Source organism: Diadema antillarum, unplaced genomic scaffold, assembly GCF_040938485.1.
Source record: "Diadema antillarum isolate AM-2024a unplaced genomic scaffold, OU_Dant_1.0 seq00000428_RagTag, whole genome shotgun sequence".
NCBI classification, from domain to species: Eukaryota; Metazoa; Echinodermata; class Echinoidea; order Diadematoida; family Diadematidae; genus Diadema; species Diadema antillarum.
Window position 1 is genome coordinate 8,354 of NW_027271409.1, and position 20,487 is coordinate 28,840.

Sequence of the window (20,487 nt, forward strand, 5' to 3'; positions counted from 1 at the left end):
CCCTTAAAGGGTGTGTACAGTTCTGGTCTAGGTGAAGATTTAGCTTTTAAAGTTTTGTGAGATATTCAGAAAACACTCTATGAGATGTCAAAGAGCATGCAATTCTAAGGGTATCAAAAGTTTATTCGATGAAAATCGGTTTTGAAATGGCTGAGATATCCAAAAACAACGTGAAACAAAGAGATACTAATAAAGTTGGGGCATGTCGCCTTTTATTATTAGCACTTATTTGGATATCTCAGCCATTTGAAAATCAATTTTCATCAATTTAACGTTGAATCCTTCTTAAAATTACATGCTCTTTCATATTTTATAAGAGGCTATTCATCATCTCACTTAGGAATGTTCAAAACATGAATCCCCAGCTCAACCAGTACTGTACAGTCCCTTTAAAGTTAGTTGACCCCTGTCTGTGACCTATGACCTTGTGATGACCTTCAACTCTCCAAGGGACATCTACCATCCAAGTTTGGTCACAAACGGACATAGGGGTCAAAATTTATGAGCCATAATCGAAACACGCCGTAAAAACTTAACATTGGGCCCTAAAAGTTTGTTGACCCCTGTCTGTGACCTTTGACCTTGTGATGAACTTCAACTCCCCACGGGACATCTACCATCAAAGTTTGGTCACAAACGGACCTATATATCAAAAGTTATGAGTCATAATCGAAACGCGCTGTAAAAACTTAAAGAAGTCCAGACGATTTTGAATAAATTTCACCATAATCTACATAAATCAAGGACCATAATGACTAAGTTTCATTGCAAAATACCCTCCCAACTTGTCACAATCGATTTTTTAACATCACTAATTTTGAATCGTAACTGTTCAATTTCTGTACGCCGGCGAGAAAGATCACGTGACGGCGTGACGCATTACCCTCACATTGCTTTTTGTTTGGAGCGTCAGCTGGCTCGGGGAGCCCTGCTTGAGGAACGGTATTACGGGCCGAGCAAGTGGTAGCGTTCCGCGTGGTTCTGGCCACGCAGCGGATGCACGCGGCATGATCTATTGCTTCACTTCGAAAATGCCAATGTGTGAAGCGTTTGGGTGTTCTAATAAACCGGGCGATGGCCAGAAGAAGAGTTTTTTGCCATTCTGAACCCAGAAAATGAGGGGAAAGGTGCGCAAGATGGCTCTCCAATATTTTAATTGACAAGTTTGTCGTCAAAACTTACAAATACTACTCAATGCAGCCTCGTCATACTCCCCATCGGCGGCGTAACTGCGACCAGCAGCCCCATACCCATAGTGTAATGGGGCTGTGCACTGTAGCATTCAGGATCATGACAAGGTAGTATCGTAGTATCAAGTTAAAATCGAAAAATTTCTTCAATTTGAAGACTTACCAGTGAAGTTGAAGTATTGACGACAGGCTTCGGGCAACGCTTGGTTCTGCCAATAGTCCCTTTCTGTTTGAATTAATGACTTAATGTGACTCGGTCAAGAGGAACCTGGGAGAGCTACACTGAATTGACGGCCAGCGCATAACCGGTCGTCAATGGATTTGACTGTGCGCGTGTGATGTGTGCGCCTGTGCTGGCCGTCAATAATTCAGTGTAGCTCTCCAAGGTTCCTCTCGACCGAGTCACATTAAGTCATCAATTTGAACAGAAAGGAACTATTAGCAGAACCAGACGTTACTCGAAGCCTGTTGTCAATACTTTAACTTTGCTGTTAAGTCTTCAAATTGAAGAAATATGTTGATTTTAAGTTGATATTTATCCGCGATGCAACATTATCATGATCCTTAATGCTACAGTATGCAGTCACATTACGCTATGTGTATGGGGCTGCAGGTCGCATTTACCAGCAGCGGTACTATGATGAAGCTGGCGCTGGCATTTCTTCCGCGGTTCAAGTTATACTGTCGTAATTTACCACCGTCAGACATACTCAACAGTCTCAGACAACAAGAGAGGCCATAATTCTGAAATTGACAGACTGATTTCAGATTGTTCACACTCAGAAGTAAAAAAAAAAAAAACCAAAACGATCGCGGATTTTGATAGCATTTGGCAGCAGCAGACGTAAATGTATGCCTGATCACTCTGATGACAACAATAGCCAATGAATTGTAAATGATGGGGTGGACACTAATAAGTACGGCAGTATTACAATACATATATTTCAATAAAATGAAAATGTTATAACATTGCGACTATTTTACATTAATCTTTGACGGATTTTATATAGATATATACCAAAGATCATTTGAATAAAGGAATGCAGCATTTGGCAACAGCACTCCTAAAACAGTGTACGGACTCCAGCGGTAGCGCCAACTAGGCAGACCTAGGCAGGCATGCAGATACCGTGCCGCAGTCAGCAGTGCATTGGGAGATCGATGTGTAGCAGGGCTGCGCTCGCGGTTCTCTCAGCTGAGGAAACTGAGCCTGATACGTCACGTGCAATGCATCCTGGGACAGATAGTACGAAGGGCTGCTCGCAACGGATTCGAACATGAAGAATTACCTTATAAAAAAAAAAATCATAGTAAATGTATCTGATGGTCTTTTCTCATCAGGAAAAGGGTAATAGGTTCATGAAATATTGTTCTTTACATGGGAAATGGCTGATAATCGTCCGGACTTCCCCTTAAACATTGGGCCCTATAGTTCATTGACCCCTGCCCGTGACCTTGAGGTGACCTTCATTTTGGCAACATGTGTAACTTTGCATAACCACTCTTCCCTCCAAGTTTAATTGAAATTGAAGTCCTCAGTAGAGAGTTATTCAAGTTTTTGTAGCGTTACGGACGGATGACGATGGACGGACAGACACCGTAATGCGATCCCCTAGTCTCCCCACACCTGCGGTGGGCTTGGAAAAATCAATCATTTTCAAAATGAGATATCTTCATGGCACGAATATCTTGTAATAAGTCATATTGTTAATCTGTTTCCCGAAACACTTCCCTCTGCACCAACACCCTTTTTCATATGATTTTCCTAATTTTGGCTTCTCGTTACAATGGCTTTAAAGCCACTTCATTTCCACCTCAAAGAATAGCAATAAATTGTAATTAGAAATGTTGCTATGGCGACTAGTATGCCTCCACCATAAAGCATCGCTCTCCCGATAGGTCTAGTGTACATCTTAACAATGTATTAAAGACGAGTTTCACATAATTGGCAAAAAAGTGCAATGACATGTTTGTCACAAATGTGGTGTTTACTTTCCTTAAACTAGGTTTCATTTGGACGGATGGCTAAATTGTTTAGGAGAGCAAGTATCTGGGAATTTGAGCATTTTCATTGACCTTTGACCCTTGTCCTATAAACCCCATGGCCCAAATAATCACCGACTGGGAACATCCGTTTTCATGACAAAGCTTTGAGCAATTCTCAAAATACAGGTAAATATTGTGACATTTTAACACTTACACTTTACCTTTGACCCCATGGCTAGAATCTTTCCCTACAGAATCTTTGTGCAGTAATGCATGTATATACCTACACTTAGTTTAAATTCATGCATTGAGTAATCTCCAAAGTATGAAGAAAAAGTGTTAGTTCAGCACTGAATAATATAATTTTAGCATTTTAACCTGATCTCTGACCATGACTTGTGATCTCACAATCTAAAAATTCCTAAGAGAATCATTGTTAAGCATTATATGCATACAATGTATGTAAGAGACTTTGAGCCATTTCTGAGATATGGAAAAAAAGTGAAGTTTTAGCATTTTCACTTGACCTTTGACCCATGGTCCAAAACTTTCCCTAGAGAATCATTATCTGGTAATATATGTGTACACTAAGTTTAAGAAAATACCTTCAGCCATTGCATAGATTTGGGGAAAATAGTGACATTTTAAGAATTTGACCTTGGCCTTTGAACTTGAGCATGTGCACCTACAAGTTGATAGGCACAACTCCGTCCACTCATGCATGAATATGCCAAGTTTCATTAGGACATCTCATATGGTTTTTAAGTTATGCTGTCACAAATTGATCACAGACGGACAGACAGTCGGATGGACAGACAATCCGAGGACATAATGCTTCCAGTGACATTTCATGGTGGAGGGATAAAAAAAATGATATCAAACATAACTAACATGGCTAAATGCACATATCAAACTTAAATTGATTATACTGCATTTCATAGAAGCCTAAAGACTCCTGGATTACGGTTAATTTGGTCTCTAGGCTGCTTGCTGCTGATAATTGCCTCACCTCAGCCAGTCTATCTGCAAGGGCCTTCACCATAATGATGCTGTAGTCGTCCATCTCAGCTTCAAACTGTTGGCACATTTTGTTCACCCCAAATCCTGCAGAGACAGCAAATCCTCCAATGTAGTCTGTAATTCCTGTCTCCCGAGGGGCTATAAAGTCTGACAGGCAAGCATAGTGGTTACTCCCTTCTCTCTCAGCCTGAATGCATGGAGAGGAATTGATTTCTGCTTTTTTAATGCAGCATACATCATGCCTAAATGAAAAGCTGAGCTGGATGAAGTTGCTGCGTATTGATAATAATAATGACAATAATAACAACAATAATAATAATAATAACAATAATAACAACAACAATAATAATAATAATAGTAATCAAAAGATAATAACAATTTCAGTTACACAGCGCTTTAAACAGGTGTTTCTAAGTGCACTGGTACTATTGACACAAGAAAACTAGTAACCACAATGACGTAAGAACAATCCAAAAACCAACATGACAGTAACGAAAATGAAAAAACAAATGCTGTGATACAACAATCTATTAAAGATATCCATCCCATAAAATAAACTCTTCAGAAACTAGAAATATCACTAAAGGTGATCAATACCCCCGCTCCCTCAACCCAGATTCCTATGAATAAGAATTGAACCAAGGTTTCATTGTGTCTGTGTGTATGTAGTACCTTGTATCTTGTGAGTTTGACTGCTTCACAATTGTGGAAGTAGTTCACTTTGCAAGATTTTCAAGAAAATATACTGTTACCATGGCAACGCCTTGTCAGGTTCAAGGCTTGAAATGTTATTTTAACAAGGCAAGTGCAAATTGTGTCTCGCCCATTTGCGTACAAGAAATTAATATTTTTCTAACTCCCAAAAGTTCATTGACCCGCCTATGACCTTTGACCTTGTGGTGACCTTCACCTCCCCAAGGGACATTTACCATTAAAGTTTGGTCAAACGGACAAAGGGATCAAAAGTTATGAGCCATAATCAAAACGCGCCATAAAAACTGAACAATGTCCCTAAAAATTTGTTGACCCCATTCTGTGACCTTTGACCTTGTAATGACCTTTAATTCCGCAAGGGACATCTACCGCCCAAGTTTGGTCACAAACGGACTTAGGGATCAAAAGTTATATGAGCCACAATCGAAACGCGCCATAAAAACTTAACATTGGGCCCTAAAAGTTTGTTGACCCCTTTCTGTGACCTTTGAACTTGTGATGACCTTCACCTCCCCAAGGGATATCTACCATCCAAGTTTGGTCACAAACGGACAAAGGGATCAAAAGTTATGAGCCACAATCGAAACGCGCCCTAATAAGTTAACATTGGCTCCTAAAAGTTCATTGACCCCATTCTGTGACCTTTGACCTTGTAATGACCTTCACCTCCCCAAGGGACACCTACCATCCAAGTTTGGTCACAAACGGACAAAGGGATCAAAAGTTAGAGCCATAATCAAAACGCGCCATAAAAACTTAACATTGGGCCCTAAAAGTTCGTTGACCCCTGTCTGTGACCTTTGACCTTGTGGCAACCCTCAAATTCCCAAGGGACATCTACCATCAAAGTTTGGTCACAAACAGACAGATATATCAAAAGTTTAGAGCCATAAACGAAATGCACCCTAAAAACTTAACATTGGGCCCTAAAGTCCATTGACCTCTGCCTGTGACCTTTGACCTTGAGGTGACCTTGAGGTGCCCTTCATGTTTGGTAAAATGTGTAACTTTGTATAACCACTCTTCCCTCCAAGCTTACTTGAAATTGAAATCCTCAGTAGAGAGTTATTCAAGTTTTTGCAGCGTTACGGACAGACGACGGATGGACGGATGACGGACGATGGAGGAACAGACGACGGACGGACGGACGACGGACAGATGGACAGACGCCGCAGGCGATCCCTTAAGTCTCCCCACACCTCTGGTGGGCTCGACAAAAATCAAGAGAACAGAAGAAGGCTAAAAGAAAATTTAAAATGAAGTAAATTGTTCAAAAAACTCCTCATATTATAGCTGCACATGCAAACTTAATTGCTTTACAAAAAAAAAGAATAACATGCGGTATTTTACGCTCTTATACAATGCAGTTGTTGACATTCAAAATGGCTACTGACCTGTCTATTGTGGCCACTTTTGTAGTTTATCCTTGGGTGGTAACTATAGACAGGTTTGACTATAATCATGTTTTAAAAAAATCACAGATTTAAAGAGTTTCACACAAAAGTAGGAAAGTATTGAAGATAACCTGTTGCCGTAGCCCGAAGAAAACAACATCTTGATTTCCGCCACCAACCAACTTGGAGTCATCAAAGACATGGATGTCATCCCCAACACTGTGGGTAGGGTAGATTCCCACAATGCCTATGGCTTTCAACAACTTATTGTCGATGATCTTCTTCAGCATGTCCTGCGCATCATCAAACACTTTCTTGGCTTCTTCTCCTGAGAGACAATGTCAAGAATTTATTGACAGCATGTCACACATGTCACTTGCACATAAAAAAGCAGAATTTATTAGTACTGGGCATTTCTGATTGAACAAGCAGATCAAATTCAGACAAATGGGTTGTACTCTTCATTTCCTATTAAGCACCAAATGAGAATCACAAAGAAACACAATCACTACTTGAAATAATAACATATATTTTGCTAAATATATGCCACATAGTCTCAGTGAAGGTTTCCATGGAAATGCAATTAGAATATTCTCATATCATGAGACTAGAAATGTCGCAATGATGACTGGTATGCCTCCACTACATTGCATTGGAAGTCTCCAAATAGGTCTACAGTTACAACTTTATATTGCCAATGTGAGACAATTTCACATGACTGACAAATAATCCTTATCTTGTAATTATAAGCCAATTTTCATTCAAATATTTTAGAGCCATTTTCAAAACATGGAAACAAGAGACCCGCGGGTCACGCGCTCACCTGAGTATCGCAAGTTCACCTTCCATGCATTCTTGCAGACTCTTACCTGAGAACATTGGAAACTTATGGTGGGGGTAGCTTTGAGAATGGGGGCATGGTGTCCATTTACATATTCCATCACACTGGTAAAATACCTGCCTAGTACACTGTACTTTATAGAATGTTGGATAATGCAGCTTGGGAAAAAAAGACTTAAAGCCCTATCACTTTTGATTAGAACTAGAGAAAAATATTATTCAATATTCATTAATTTAGGAGGTTTGGACCCCCTGGGGCCCCAGGCCCCAAGGAAAGCATGGTGCCCATTCAAACACTTTGAGATCTTATCCCTATGGGAATGCTACTTGACAAGTTTGGTGAAAATCCATTATGTTGTTTTCAGCAAAAAGATGAAAATTTAGGCCCGCATTTGGAGCCCCCCCCCAATCCCATCCCGCTTCCTTGGGTCCCAAGGGGGTGGGGGTAGGGAGGGCACCCCTGATTCTCCCATGAACAAACTTGAAACAACAGTCATCAATATACTGACTCATTGTATTAACTTACCTCAATCACTTCCAGTTCTAGAGAAAATCTGTAAAGATTCCTTATGGGGGGGGGGGGACCCCTGGGGCCCCCAGGTGGGGCATGGTGCCCAGTTGATAGAATTGAGATTCTATATCCCTAGGGATGCTACCTGCCAAGTTTGGTGAAAATTGGTGATAGGGTTTTCATGAAAAAGATGAAAATTTACAATTTCGGTCCAAATTTAGGCCCCCTGGGGCCCCCCAGGTGGGGCATGGTGCCCATTTGATGGGAATGAGATTCTTTCCCCCTAGGGATGCTACCTGCCAACTTTGGTGGAAATTCATTATGGCATTTTCAAGAAAAAGATGAAAATGTACAATTTGAGCCTCATTAGGACCCCTCCCCACCCCCCTCCCCTGGGTCCCAAGGGGGGGGGGGAACCCCTGATTCCGCCATGAACAAATTTGAAACTACAGTCATCAATGTACTAATTCATAGTATTAACTTAGCTCTATCACTTCTGGTTCTAGAGAAGAAGATTTTGTAAGATTCCTTAATTTTGAGGGGTTTGGGCCCCTCTGGGAGCCCCCCAGGTAGGGAATGGTGCCCACTTGAACAAATTGAGATCCTATCCCCCTAGGGATGCTACCTGCCAAGTTTGGTGAAAATCGGTCAAGGGGTTCTCAAGAAGAAGATGAAAATGTAAAAGTTTACGCACGACGGACGACGCACAACGGACGAAGAGCGATCCCAATAGCTCACTTGAGCCTTTGGCTCAGGTGAGCTAAAAATGGGTGAAATTTTTGCATTTTCACTTGACCTTCGACCACATATGGCCCAAAACATTTCCTAGATAATTACTGCGCATTAATGCATGTACAAAGTTTAATTACGCTGCAAGCATATATACATTCAATTAAAAAAAGTGTACTTTCAGCATCAAAGTAGAACTATCACTCAATGTGATTAAAGGGATTGTATAGTTTTGGTTGAGACCTTATTTCAGGTTTCTAACATTTTTTGGTGAGATAATGAGAAATCTGTTATGAAATATGAAAGAGCATGTAATTCCATGAGGAATCCAACGTTTATTTGATGAAAATTGGTTTTCAAATGGCTGAGATATCCAAAACAGAGCGATTCTAATAAAGTGTGGGACCCACACTTTTTTACGATCGCTTTGTTTTACTTTGTTTTTGGATGTTACAGTCATTCCAAACCTGATTTTCATCAAATAAACATTGAATTCCTCTTAGAATGGTATGCTCTGTACTATTTAAAAAGTGTTTTCTTGGTATCTCACAAAAAGTTAAAAACCCAATTCTAATCTTCACCAATACTGTACCATCCCTTTAATACCTCCCACATGAAACTGTGGAAGCAAGCTAAACCAACAATAATTTGTATGCTTTTTATTGAAAAAAACACAACAAATGCTGTTACCATAGTAGCTACAAGTTGATCGACACGCACGTTTCACATCCATTTCACGCATGAAACATGCAACATCACACAGCTGCCCGCTGACAAATGCACTCATCACCATTCACACACGGCGAGATATGGTGGCTGCAACAAAAAAAAAAAGAAAGAAAAAGAGGAAAATCACGGAAATTTTCCCGACTGTGTATTTTCTCCCCAGAATTTCAAAATCCGCGGAAATCCGCGGATCCGCGGAGAAATCTCATGCAGGCCTCGAATTAACCGACGGCCACCGACGGCCATGGCCGTCGGTGCCCCTCTCGTTGGCCGCAATGCCTTTTGTTTTTTTATTAAAGTTACGGCCAAAAAAAAATGTGCCCTTTTTCTTGGGGCCGTGGTGCCCTTTTAGAATGAAAGTTATTATTTATGATGTATGATATGCCCTTTCTCAAAGTCTCTTTAATAAGCTTGAACAACTTTCCTGATCTCAAATATCATACCTTCAGTTCACTCGCCTCCCAATATATCTGATTCAAACTCAAAGTATCTTTCCGAGATACGAGACGCGACGACGTGTACGTACATGTACGCCCGACCGGCTTTTACCGTCCCGACTGCCTCCGCAGCGCAGCGGCCACGAGAGTTTATCAATACGCACTAGCTAGGCAGCGCATATTCAGATAGAGTAGTAAAGAGTGAACACCAAGTTCACCAAGAAAAAAGAAAAATCCCACGATGCCAAGGTGTGCCAAACTGGGGAATGGGGAGGGGTGGAGAGAGAGAGACCAATCAACAGAAGAAACCGCGCATACTGGCGCATTCTTGGAGGTCATGAACTGTCTGTCACAGACTAATCAATTCACACGCGCGCTCAAATTCCTTTGCCATGTGGTTTTGCCAGCCAGCTGTCGGAATATGCTTTGAAGTTTCATGGCAGCCTGGCCTGGCTCAGTGGCCTGAAAGGGTGTCGAGTTTCAATCAATACCTACTGTTGTTTTATTCCTGTTTTAAAAAATGTCGTTTCACCTGATAGAAACGCGGAGATCGGGAATGTGTTACAGCTGTAGGGAAGAGGTTTTTGTTGTGTGTTGCACTTTGTGTGTGTGTTTGTGTGTGTTTGTTTGTTTTTCTCGGTTTGTTTTTCTTCTTTCTTTTTTCATAAACACCAAACATGCCCTTTCCAATGTGGCCTTGGTGCCCCTCTGACTGACCTAAGTGCCCTTGCCTCTTGGAAAAAGTGCCCTTTTCTAAATGGCCTTGCCCCTCCAAAATCCTATTTCGAGGCCTGCTCATGCCTGGTTGAAACTCGAAATCCATCTATCCCACGGCACAGGAGGCTCCCCAGGTGAGGTGAGAAACGGTGTCGGGCCGGTAGGTTCAAAGCGGTGGCCATCCTCGTCGCCAAATGTTGTATATGATGTCAAAATAAACGAATCATTGTAGACAACCTTTTACATGTGAGTGTGGACTTTATTGAATACAACGCACTGACGTTGCATCAACGTTGCTGGTTAACAGTACACATAGGGGACAACGCCCTCATGGTTGAAAGACAGTATAACCGATACAACATAATCCTTGAGGTCATGTGGGGATTTTAAGAAAAACATGGCAGAGTGATGTCTGAATTCCTTATGTAGCTCATAGAATCATCCTGAAAAAATTATAAATACTTTGAAGAGCATGTCTTTCCCACAGGTCATTAAGGCTGATGAAAGTTGATGTCATGGTTCCCGTCACCGCCCGCATCAAATTTTACGCCCGCCAAAAAAAAGTTCGACACTCAACACTGACGAAATCCCCGCATCAAATTTTCCCCATTCGAAAAACCCGCATCAAAAAGTCAACACTTTTTCAGACTGCAATGTATTGTGTACAGTTTTGCCATAGGTTTCTTGTGTACAGAACTTACACGAATCTACATATGTGGGACTGTAATAGAGATCGCTGTGTGCAATGAAAAGACCATACACATGGGTCAATTTTCATCTATTTTATCTAGGTCAAAATAGTAAAATATGAAGTGAAAACATTCAGGATAGGGATTTCAACATCTTTAAATTCTGTGAAGGGATATAGTTCCAGTAATATCGGCCTCATAAATGATCTGTAGAATAGATGAACACTGCACATTCAGTGCAGCAGTTGTAACTGTTTACTCAGCACTAACAGCAATGCAATGGGTATGTATTTATATTTGAATACTAGTATTTGATTCATTTCTTGTCATGATGCGAGTGTAGTAATCTTTTTGCATGGCTATGTAAAATTTGTGATTCTCAACTTGTCTCAGTGATGTTTTTCTTTCGGGCCAAAAGAAAGACAAAATACAGACTGTAGTATCAAGACGGTTGCAATTACATTGTTCAAAGGGTCTACTTCTGAGAACTCACAGACTAATCACCCCCTGTTCCCAGGCCCTCCATTCGAGCAATTTACACGCGCGCGCAAATTCTTTTGCCAGCCAGCTGTCGGAATGTGCTTTGAAGTTACATGGCAGTCTGGCCTGGTTGGCATGAATGGGTGTCAAATTTCAATCAATACCACTGTTGTTGTTTTATTCTTGTATTTGAACATGCTGTTTCATATTACCGCAACATCGATTTTTTTTGGGGTAATATCTTTGAAAACTGCAATAAAAAGTGCAATGACCGTAATAATGCAGTTTGGTGCAGTTGTCCGTAATAAATTACGGCGAAACCGTATATAAATTGGCATCTCTGTATTACCATGGCAACACATTGTTTAACAGTGATGAAAGATGAATTTTGCACATTTACGTAACATAGCTGTAACCTGTGCCAAATTTCAAGTCAAATAATCAAAAACTGAGGGAGTTAGCTGAATCCAAAAATTATGTGAGTGGTTTTCATTCAAATACGCTGTTATGATAGCAACACATTGTTCAACAATAACAATAATAATAATACTGAGGGAGTTAACTGAATCCACAGTATTTTTGTACAATTTTCATTCAAAATGTGCTATTACCATGGCAACACATTGTTCGACAATAAAAAAAATAAAGTCTGCCCATCTACATACTGTAGCGGTCACATGTGCCAACTTTATGTCAAATGCCCCAAAAGCAGAAGGAGTTAGGTCAATTTCCACACTTATGTATGATTTTGTATGAAAACTGCTGTTGCCACGGAAAATGATTTTGTTACAATCATGAAAAAAGGTGTCTCACAAAACTACACACATTGATCGCAGGTGCCAAATACCTGAGCTCAATTGCTTTGAAACTGAGAGAGTAGTTTCATCAACAACATTAATTTGTGTGATTTTTATGAAAATTTGCCATTGCCATGGCAATGTATTAGGCAATCATGACAAAAAAGGGCATTTAAACATCTTAATATAATAATGGTCACACATGTCAAATTTGGGGTTAATTGCTCAAAAAAAGAGAGTTTCATTAATCTACATACCTTGAGAAATGCATGGCTAGTGCCAAGTTGCTCATTCTCAAGAGGAAAAATTATCTATCCGCAGCATGAAAATATATCAAATTTAGTAGGCATTCATCTGTCTACCCTTAGTCTCTATATACAAGTACCAATGAATATTCCTACACTCACCTACTGTCTTGTCATTGAAGATTTTTGGGTATCCCCTGTTTGGATAGCGCCCTCTCAATTGCCAGACATCAAAAAATGGTTTCCAGTCAATGTAGGGTACCAACAGGGAGAGGTCATAGTCTTTGTACACCTTGACACCAGTGAATGCAGGTTGCACTGCACCAATACATTTCGATAATGAAAAAAACAAACGAATACATTATTGCTTTTTCACCAGTACTACAGCTTAAATGCATACTGATTATGAAACATGTCATGGGACGTGAATCAATATCTTTCTTCTATTCATACACCTGTAATTGAACAGAATACTCAGTAGTGAGTATCTTATCTACTAGTGAAGCCATACTGGCCCATCTTCGTTTAACATTCTTATTCGTTACCCTCAACGTGAATAGCCAAAGGTATACTGCAAAATGAAGAATGTTCGCATGCATTTTGATTTTGCGAATTTTGCGAGAGCCAAGTTTCGCAAAATTAAAATGCATGCTAAAGATCTTGTCTACACTATATGTGACCAGCGACAACAGTTTCAGGCAAAAGTCGCAAGAGCAAACTTCCTTCTAGGTGGGGTACAAAGATTTTGACCAATATTTTTGTCGATTTTGTTTTTTTTTGCAGAAATCGAATCTTTGATATGTTTTCTACATCTACACTAAATTTCATGGCATAAGACCAAGTTTTTCCTATCAAAAATGGAATTTTAAACACCCTATGTTGGATCGCACACGTCTGTTTCGATCTTCTTTCGAACGCTGCGCCAATATGCCCAGTGTTGCTACTGTTTTGGGCACGCTTCCATGTTCCATTGTTGTTGCTACAATTGATACGCTCACTCTGTAGTGTATGCTCTTGGTTTGGCTTTGGCTATCTGAGCTCTTTTAGCGCAATGTTCGACAACGGAAGAGAAACAAAAAGTGAACAGCAGGGCTAACTTTTAACATGAAAACAGATACAAATGTACATGGGGAACATGGTTTGAATGCATCAGAGTCGCAAATCGCCACACAAATCATGCAACATACGATTGGAAACTCACCTGTCAATTGTAGCAAAATGACATAATCGTGGGAAAAGAAAACTTACAATATGCTTCAAACTGTGTGCTCGTAGTAAATATGGTAGCAGGTTGATTCAAAGGATAGCAGAAGAGAGGAAAGGAGCGGCCATAAATGAAAAATATTTGAATACTAAACATTAAGATTGCACCAAACTAAGTAGGCTAGTCGTGTGTGTGTGTGTGTGCATTCTATGAACACCACCGCACAATGTAACACATGCACGGCTTGAAAAACAAAACAAACTGGGAAGCATGACCCTTGCCAGCTTTAGCAATTTTTCTGCCTTCAAAGGGGTCCCCAATGATGAAAGGACAAATCAACCACAATGAAAACATGATTTGTAAAGATGTGGATATGAATGCGCAACCCGCTCCTGTTACATGTACACATGGGCATGGCGTGTGGATGCCATTGGGTAATGCGTACACCATACGCATGTACACCAGCAAGCTTGCAATTATTGTATCCGCCATCTTGAAAGACATACTGGTAAACAAATCTGAGCGAAACACATTGTGTATTTTGGCTCAATACGCTGAGTTCCGAGGAAGGTGCCCGGGAAATTTGACTCTCTCGGTGAGCCAATCAGAAGGTGCTGTGGTTGCTAGAGGCGGAGCTCAATCTCGATTGGCACCATCATACATATTGGTGATTCTCACCTCGCATCGCCGCTCAGACATTGTCTTTGAGCAAGAGGTCAATCTTAAAAGCCTCTTTTCTCTGCAATTTTATCAGACTAAGAAATTAAAAAGTGCATTACATTTTGCTTTACAAGCCCACTTATGGTACCGGACAAACCAAGTCTTTTATATCAATGCAAAGCTTAGGAAATTGGCAATGTGATTCAATGAAAAAGTGAATTTTCAAAATTCCCAACTTTTGCCTGAAACCGTTGTCGCCGGGCACAAATGCATTGAATTTTAAAGGCAACTTGCGAAATTTTCATGCTGCGAATAAGGCCGTCGGCTCTCATTCGTGAAAATTTCATGCCGCGAAAATATGTTTTACAGTATATTATGCATTTCCCCTTAAAGCTCTGTACTTCGAACAGAAAATCCCACCAGGAGCCTATATAAGCGGCCCTCCCACCACCTCCTTCCTCTTTCGTACCCCTTATGAAAGTGGTGTCACTGTCATCAGGGAGGAGGGAGGGCTGATGGGAAAGTCTGGCTTCGCTAGTAAATAAGATACTCACTACTGAGCATTCTGATTTACGGCGCTTCGCCATACTTACCCATTCTCGTTTTAACATTGTTAGACAACCATGGTGACTTAGGACAGGAGGAAAAACACTACAGATAGAATTTGTGGATATCAAATATACCTACCATCCCTTGTCTTTAAGGCCAAATTAGGTTCTACTGGGCAAAAATAGCACTGATGTTGCAAAAGCAGTCTCTTAGCTAATCATATCAGAAAGGTAATACTGTAAATGCATAAATTTTTGCGGCACATTATTTTTCGCATATTTTGCGCTACTTCTGGCTAGTGCGAATTCTAAAACTATATATCTTCTATTAATATCTTCACAATTTTCTCTGCACATTGTGAATGGGATGACAATTGAGCAGCAGGAATTCAACAACCTTTGAATATGTTTTTGAGCCGATCAGCACGAAAAATTAAAAGATTAAACGAGAACTTACCATTAGAAGTTAAATTGTTATTTTAATAGCAATTAGAAGTGAAATGAGAGCCCGTTCACGCATGTGCAGTCAATCTTCAACTGATGTGACCACTGCTCATTTGATAAGATAAAAACTGATGAGAACTTCATTTTCATTGTGGTTGATTTGTCTTTATATCATTGGGGACCCTTTTGAAGGCAGAAAACTTGCTAGACCTGGCAAGGGTCACGTTTCCAGTTTTGTTTTGTTTTTACAAGCCGTGCATGTGTCGCATTGTGCGGTGGTGTTTATTATATCAAAACAAACAAGCAAACACTAGTTAGTTTGGTGCAATCTTGACATGTAGTACTTTGAATATTGGTCATTTATAACCGTCTTGTCTACTGTCCTTTGAGTCAACCTACTGTCATCATATTCACTATGAGTAGACAAATTCGAGAATATCAACTGTTAATTTTTTTTCACACGATTACGTCATACTGCAATTGACGGGTGAATTTCTGATCGCATGTTGCACCATTTGTGTAGTGATTTGCAACTCTGATGTGATCAAACCATGTTCCCCATGTATCTGTTTTCACGTTGGAAGTTAGTGTACTGTTCACCCTTTGTTTCACTTCCGTTGTCGAACATTGCGGTAGAAAGGCTCGGATAGAAAGCCAAACAAAGAGCATACATTACAGAGCGAGCGTATCTATTGTAGCAACAACAATGGAGCATGCACGCGTGGACAACATATGCCCAAAACGCTGTGAGACGTGTCTCCGAAAGCCGAATTATGTAAATGTGTGCGATGCACAAGCCAATCGCATGCGAGACCCTGCGCCATAGCAACATTGGGAATATTGGCGCGGCGTTCGAATGAAGCTCAAAACTGACGAGTGCGATCCAACATAGGGTGTTTAAAATTCCATTTTCGATAGGAAAAACTTGGACTATGAAATTTAGTGCAGATGTAGAAAACATATCAAGGATTCGATTTCTGCAAAAAAACAAAATCAACAAAAATAATGGTAAAAAACTTTGTACCCCGCCTAGAAGGGAATTTGCTCTTGCGACTTTTGCCTGAAACCGTTGTCGTGGGTCACATTTTATCACGCAATTCTCAGTATAGAAATAGAAAATAGAAAATAGGCGAAGGAAGAGACTACGATGCATAAAGAGTAATAATAGGAGAGCCCGCACGCGCGTCCAGCAATATTAGCAGCTCCGAAAATGTGAATACCAATACCAGCAGTCATCCTACTGCTATTGAGAACTACCTGAGATTATGAAGAAGGGTGGGAGAGGAGGGACTGTAGTCTCTTCCTTCGCCTTCCTCATAAAATACAATTTAAATTTCAAACAGGTAAGTTCTCATTTAAATTTTCTATTTTATTTCGGAAGTCTCGAACAAGACTACGATGCATAAAGAGTAATAATAGGAGACTTTGAAGCTGGTAGTCACATTTTTTGGCCACACAGAACTGTGCCAATGACCATAATTACCACAAGGGGTACAATGTATGGCTTTACCTTTTACGATAATACTGCATGGCTGAAACCCCCATTCTCATTCCTGAGGGGTTTCGCGTAATATGTTTGAAATGTCTTCTCGTTACTCCAGCCTGCCTGTGCCAAAATCTCATGTACAGGCAGATCTTTCCTCTGGGCAGCAGACGCTGAGGCTGCTCTCGTGGAGTGTGCCGAGAACAAGCTGGTGTAAATCCCAGCTTCTGTCATAACTGTCTTAATCCATCGTGACAAAGTTTGGGTAGAAACCCTGTGATACGGTTTACAAAAACTTATCAACAGATACTTTTGGTCCTTCCTAATGATCCGAGTCCTTCTCAGATACTCTCGAAAGGTATCGTACAATGCAAACTCTTCTGTCTGGAGGGTACGCTCTTAGGCTAACGACTTGGCCTGTATTACCAGGTCTGTGGTGCTTTAACAAGTCATCAATGACGAAATTGACAGAGTTGTCTTTGAATGCCATCTTGTCTATTCTCAAAGCATTCAATGTCTGCACCCGCTGTGCTGAGAGAAGCGCTAATAACATTGTCACTTTCAACGTTAGCTCTTTCAAACCCAATTTGCCTGCAGGTGATTTCCTCCTCAGATAGTTGAGGACAGTTCTAACATCCCACACCTCCGTGTAGCGTGGTCTGGGGGGTCGTAAGTGAAAGACTCCCTTCACAAATCTAGTTATTAGAGGATGAGTGCTTATGGAAAACGAACTGTCTGTGAGTGTCAGAAAAGAAGCCAGTGCACTTCTAGCAGAGTTTATAGTACCGTAGCTGGCTCCCTTATGGAACAAGTCTGAAAGAAATTCTAGTGCCCATTCCGATGAGGTCTGGAGATAGTTAATGTTGTTGGCAGTGCAGAAAACTTTCCATTTGCTGATGAAGCTATGATATTGCTGTCGTGTAGATTTCCTCCAAGAAGCTACAATGACCTTGACGGTCCCTGCACTCAATCCCTGCGACCTGAAGGGTTGGCTGAAAGCCTGCAACAAAGCAAATCCAAATTTTTGTGTAAGGGGTGGGGCATTAAAGACACAGGTTGAACAAGAAGTTGTGCATGTCTACGTAGGACAAGTGGATTTTCAGTCAGCATGTCCTGAAGTGCTGGGAACCATGATTGTGTAAGTCAGTTTGGTACTACTAACAACCCTGTGGCTTTATCTGCCCTTATCTTTTGCAGACATTTAGGGATAAGGCAGAAGGGAGGGAAAGCATAGAACTATAATGGACCCCAATCCACTGTAAATGCATCTACATTCTCTGCCGAAGGATCAGGCTGCCAAGTGATATACCTGGGTAGCTGTGCATTAAGTCTGGAAGCGAAAAGATCGATTTTAGGGAGGCCGAAATGTTCTACCACTTCAGTAAATTGGGCTTTGTTAAGCATCCACTCTGTTCGATCATTAAACTTCCTTGACATGAAGTCTGCTGTGGTATTGAGCCGTCCTGGCAAGTAGGCGGCTGTGATCCAAATTTGTCTTTCAATACACCATTCCCAAATATCATGTGCCAAATTGTTGCATTCCTGGGATCTGAAGCCCCCCATATTGCTGATATATGAGACTGCAGTTGTATTATCCATTCTAATGAGAACATGAACATTTCTCAGGTTAGAGCAAAAGGACTTCAATGCCAATCCTGCTGCAAGGGTTTCTAGATAATTTATCTCATTGTTAACAGCCTTTTCTCTTTCCACTTCATTCCATCGTCCCCCTATGTTAATGCACATGTCTGTTGCTCCCCAACCAGACCCACTCGCATCAGTGCGCAATTCTATTGTATGCCTGGGTCTGTCGATAGGATTAGAGGTGTACTGTATGTGATCAATCCACCACTTAAGTTCCTGTTTGGCTCTATTAGGTAAGCTCATTTTCCTATCAAAATGACCTTTATTGGCCTTCAATACCAAAATCTTCTCTTTTTCCAAGATTTTGTAGTACAGGGGCCCATATTGGGCTGCAGGAAAAGTAGCAATCAGTTTCCCTATTACTCTAGCCACTTCTCGGATAGAGGATTCTGTGGCATGCAACAGACTTGTACACTCAGCAGTGATATCTTCCTTCTTAGATTCAGGAAGAGTAACTGTCATGTTCACAGAGTTAAGGACAAATCCCAAAAAGGTGATTTCTTTAGTGGGTTTTAACACTGATTTAGTCTGATGGACAAGAAACCCCAAGTCTTCGAGGAGATCAGTCGTAGCATTGACTGCTCTTTGAGTGCTAGCCTCACTCTTCCCAATAATGATAGTATCATCAAGGTATCCCACTACCATGTGACCTGCTCTTCGCAGATGAGCAAAAACTGGTTTGAGAAGCTTTGTGAACAAACGCGGTGCTGTACTAAGCCCGTTTGGCAGTGCGCAATATTGCCAAAGTTTGCCCTGCCACACAAATCGCAGGTATTTCCTATCCTGCGGATCAACTGGTACTGAATAGCAAGCATCCTGAAGGTCGACTGAGGCTAGAAAGCAATCTGGTGTAATAAATTGCGTTGCTGTATGGATGGAATCCATTTTGAAATGCTGATAGACTAGGCTTTTGTTCAACTCTGAGAGGTCAAGAATGACCTGAAGGCTGCCATTCTTCTTAGGGCGGGTAAAAATTTTCGAGATGAACTCCCCCACTTCATGTTAACAAGGTTCAATAACATTCTTGGCTACCAGTGAATCAATTTCAGCTTGGATATTGGCCAAATCTTCATTCTTTACTTTGAACTGAACCAAAGGTTTAACCCTTTCAGGTGGAAAACATTCAGGCTTGAATTCAAGTTTATAGCCATTCACAGCTTGTAGTACTGTGGGATCTGAAGTTAACTTCTCCCAATTACATGCATGAAGCCTCAGTCGACCTCCAACTGGATGGTCATTTACACATGAAGTGGTAGGTCTAGATTCTATAGATCTAGTAAATTGAAGAGTAGGTCTAGAATACTGTTCTTCTAGATAAGGTAGAAATGCATCAAGGTCAGTTACTGACATGTCAAATGAGCAATATGTTGAATCTATATCTCCTACCTCTTCAGAGGCGGGCTGTTGGGTTACTTGTTGTGGGGAGTCTTGCTTCTGGCCTGTGGATGAGCTCCGCTCTGTGGCCGTTGCTGTGGGGGAGGTCGCGACTTCCCCTGGTAGCGCTGGTCTAAAAAAGGACGATTTGCCGTTCCATGCACGAAGCGTGAGGCTGCAGCGCTACGCGAGCCCGTCCAGCCCGCATCGCGAGCCTGCCGGCGAGCTCCGCTGTTGAAGGGCCGTCTGTACGGATGGAAAGAGCCGCTCGGACGAGAAGTATGTTTCTGCTGGGTCCTCATGACCCCAGCAGAGGCCTTATGTTGTTCTTTTAGATCTTTCATCTGTCTTGTGAGATCATCACCAAACAACAGCTGCGTGACTGGTGTGGAAGGCTTACAGAGATGCACGTATTCCGAGTTGATGTCCGGTTTAATCAGCTCCTTCTGCACGCAATTCAGTTCAAAGTGCACATTACTCAATAGAGCAAGTGCGTCTTGCTGAGACTCGGAGATATCTCGCGCGTCGAGAGGGCGAAGAAGAGCCCCAATACCGCGAGTCAGACATTTCTGCACTCTCTGTAGTTTCAAATCACGATTACGCGTGACGGACTGCAAGTGTTCCCAAATGGGAGCGTTCACTTTAGGTGTATCGA

General features: G+C 41.2%; 1 protein-coding gene across 1 annotated transcript in view; it reads right to left on the bottom strand.

The window, feature by feature from the left end:
- Positions 1-3,225: 3,225 nt before the first annotated feature.
- LOC139732500 (methionine synthase-like) overlaps positions 3,226-20,487 on the bottom strand; it is a 201,894-nt gene continuing 184,632 nt past the window's right edge. Inside the window, exons 19-21 of the mRNA XM_071643361.1 lie at positions 12,638-12,793; positions 6,436-6,632; positions 3,226-4,383 (exon numbers count right to left, since the gene is read on the bottom strand). Of these exons, the coding sequence (XP_071499462.1) occupies positions 4,072-4,383; positions 6,436-6,632; positions 12,638-12,793 (665 nt within the window). The 3' untranslated portion in view covers positions 3,226-4,071. The remainder of the gene's footprint in view (positions 4,384-6,435; positions 6,633-12,637; positions 12,794-20,487) is intronic.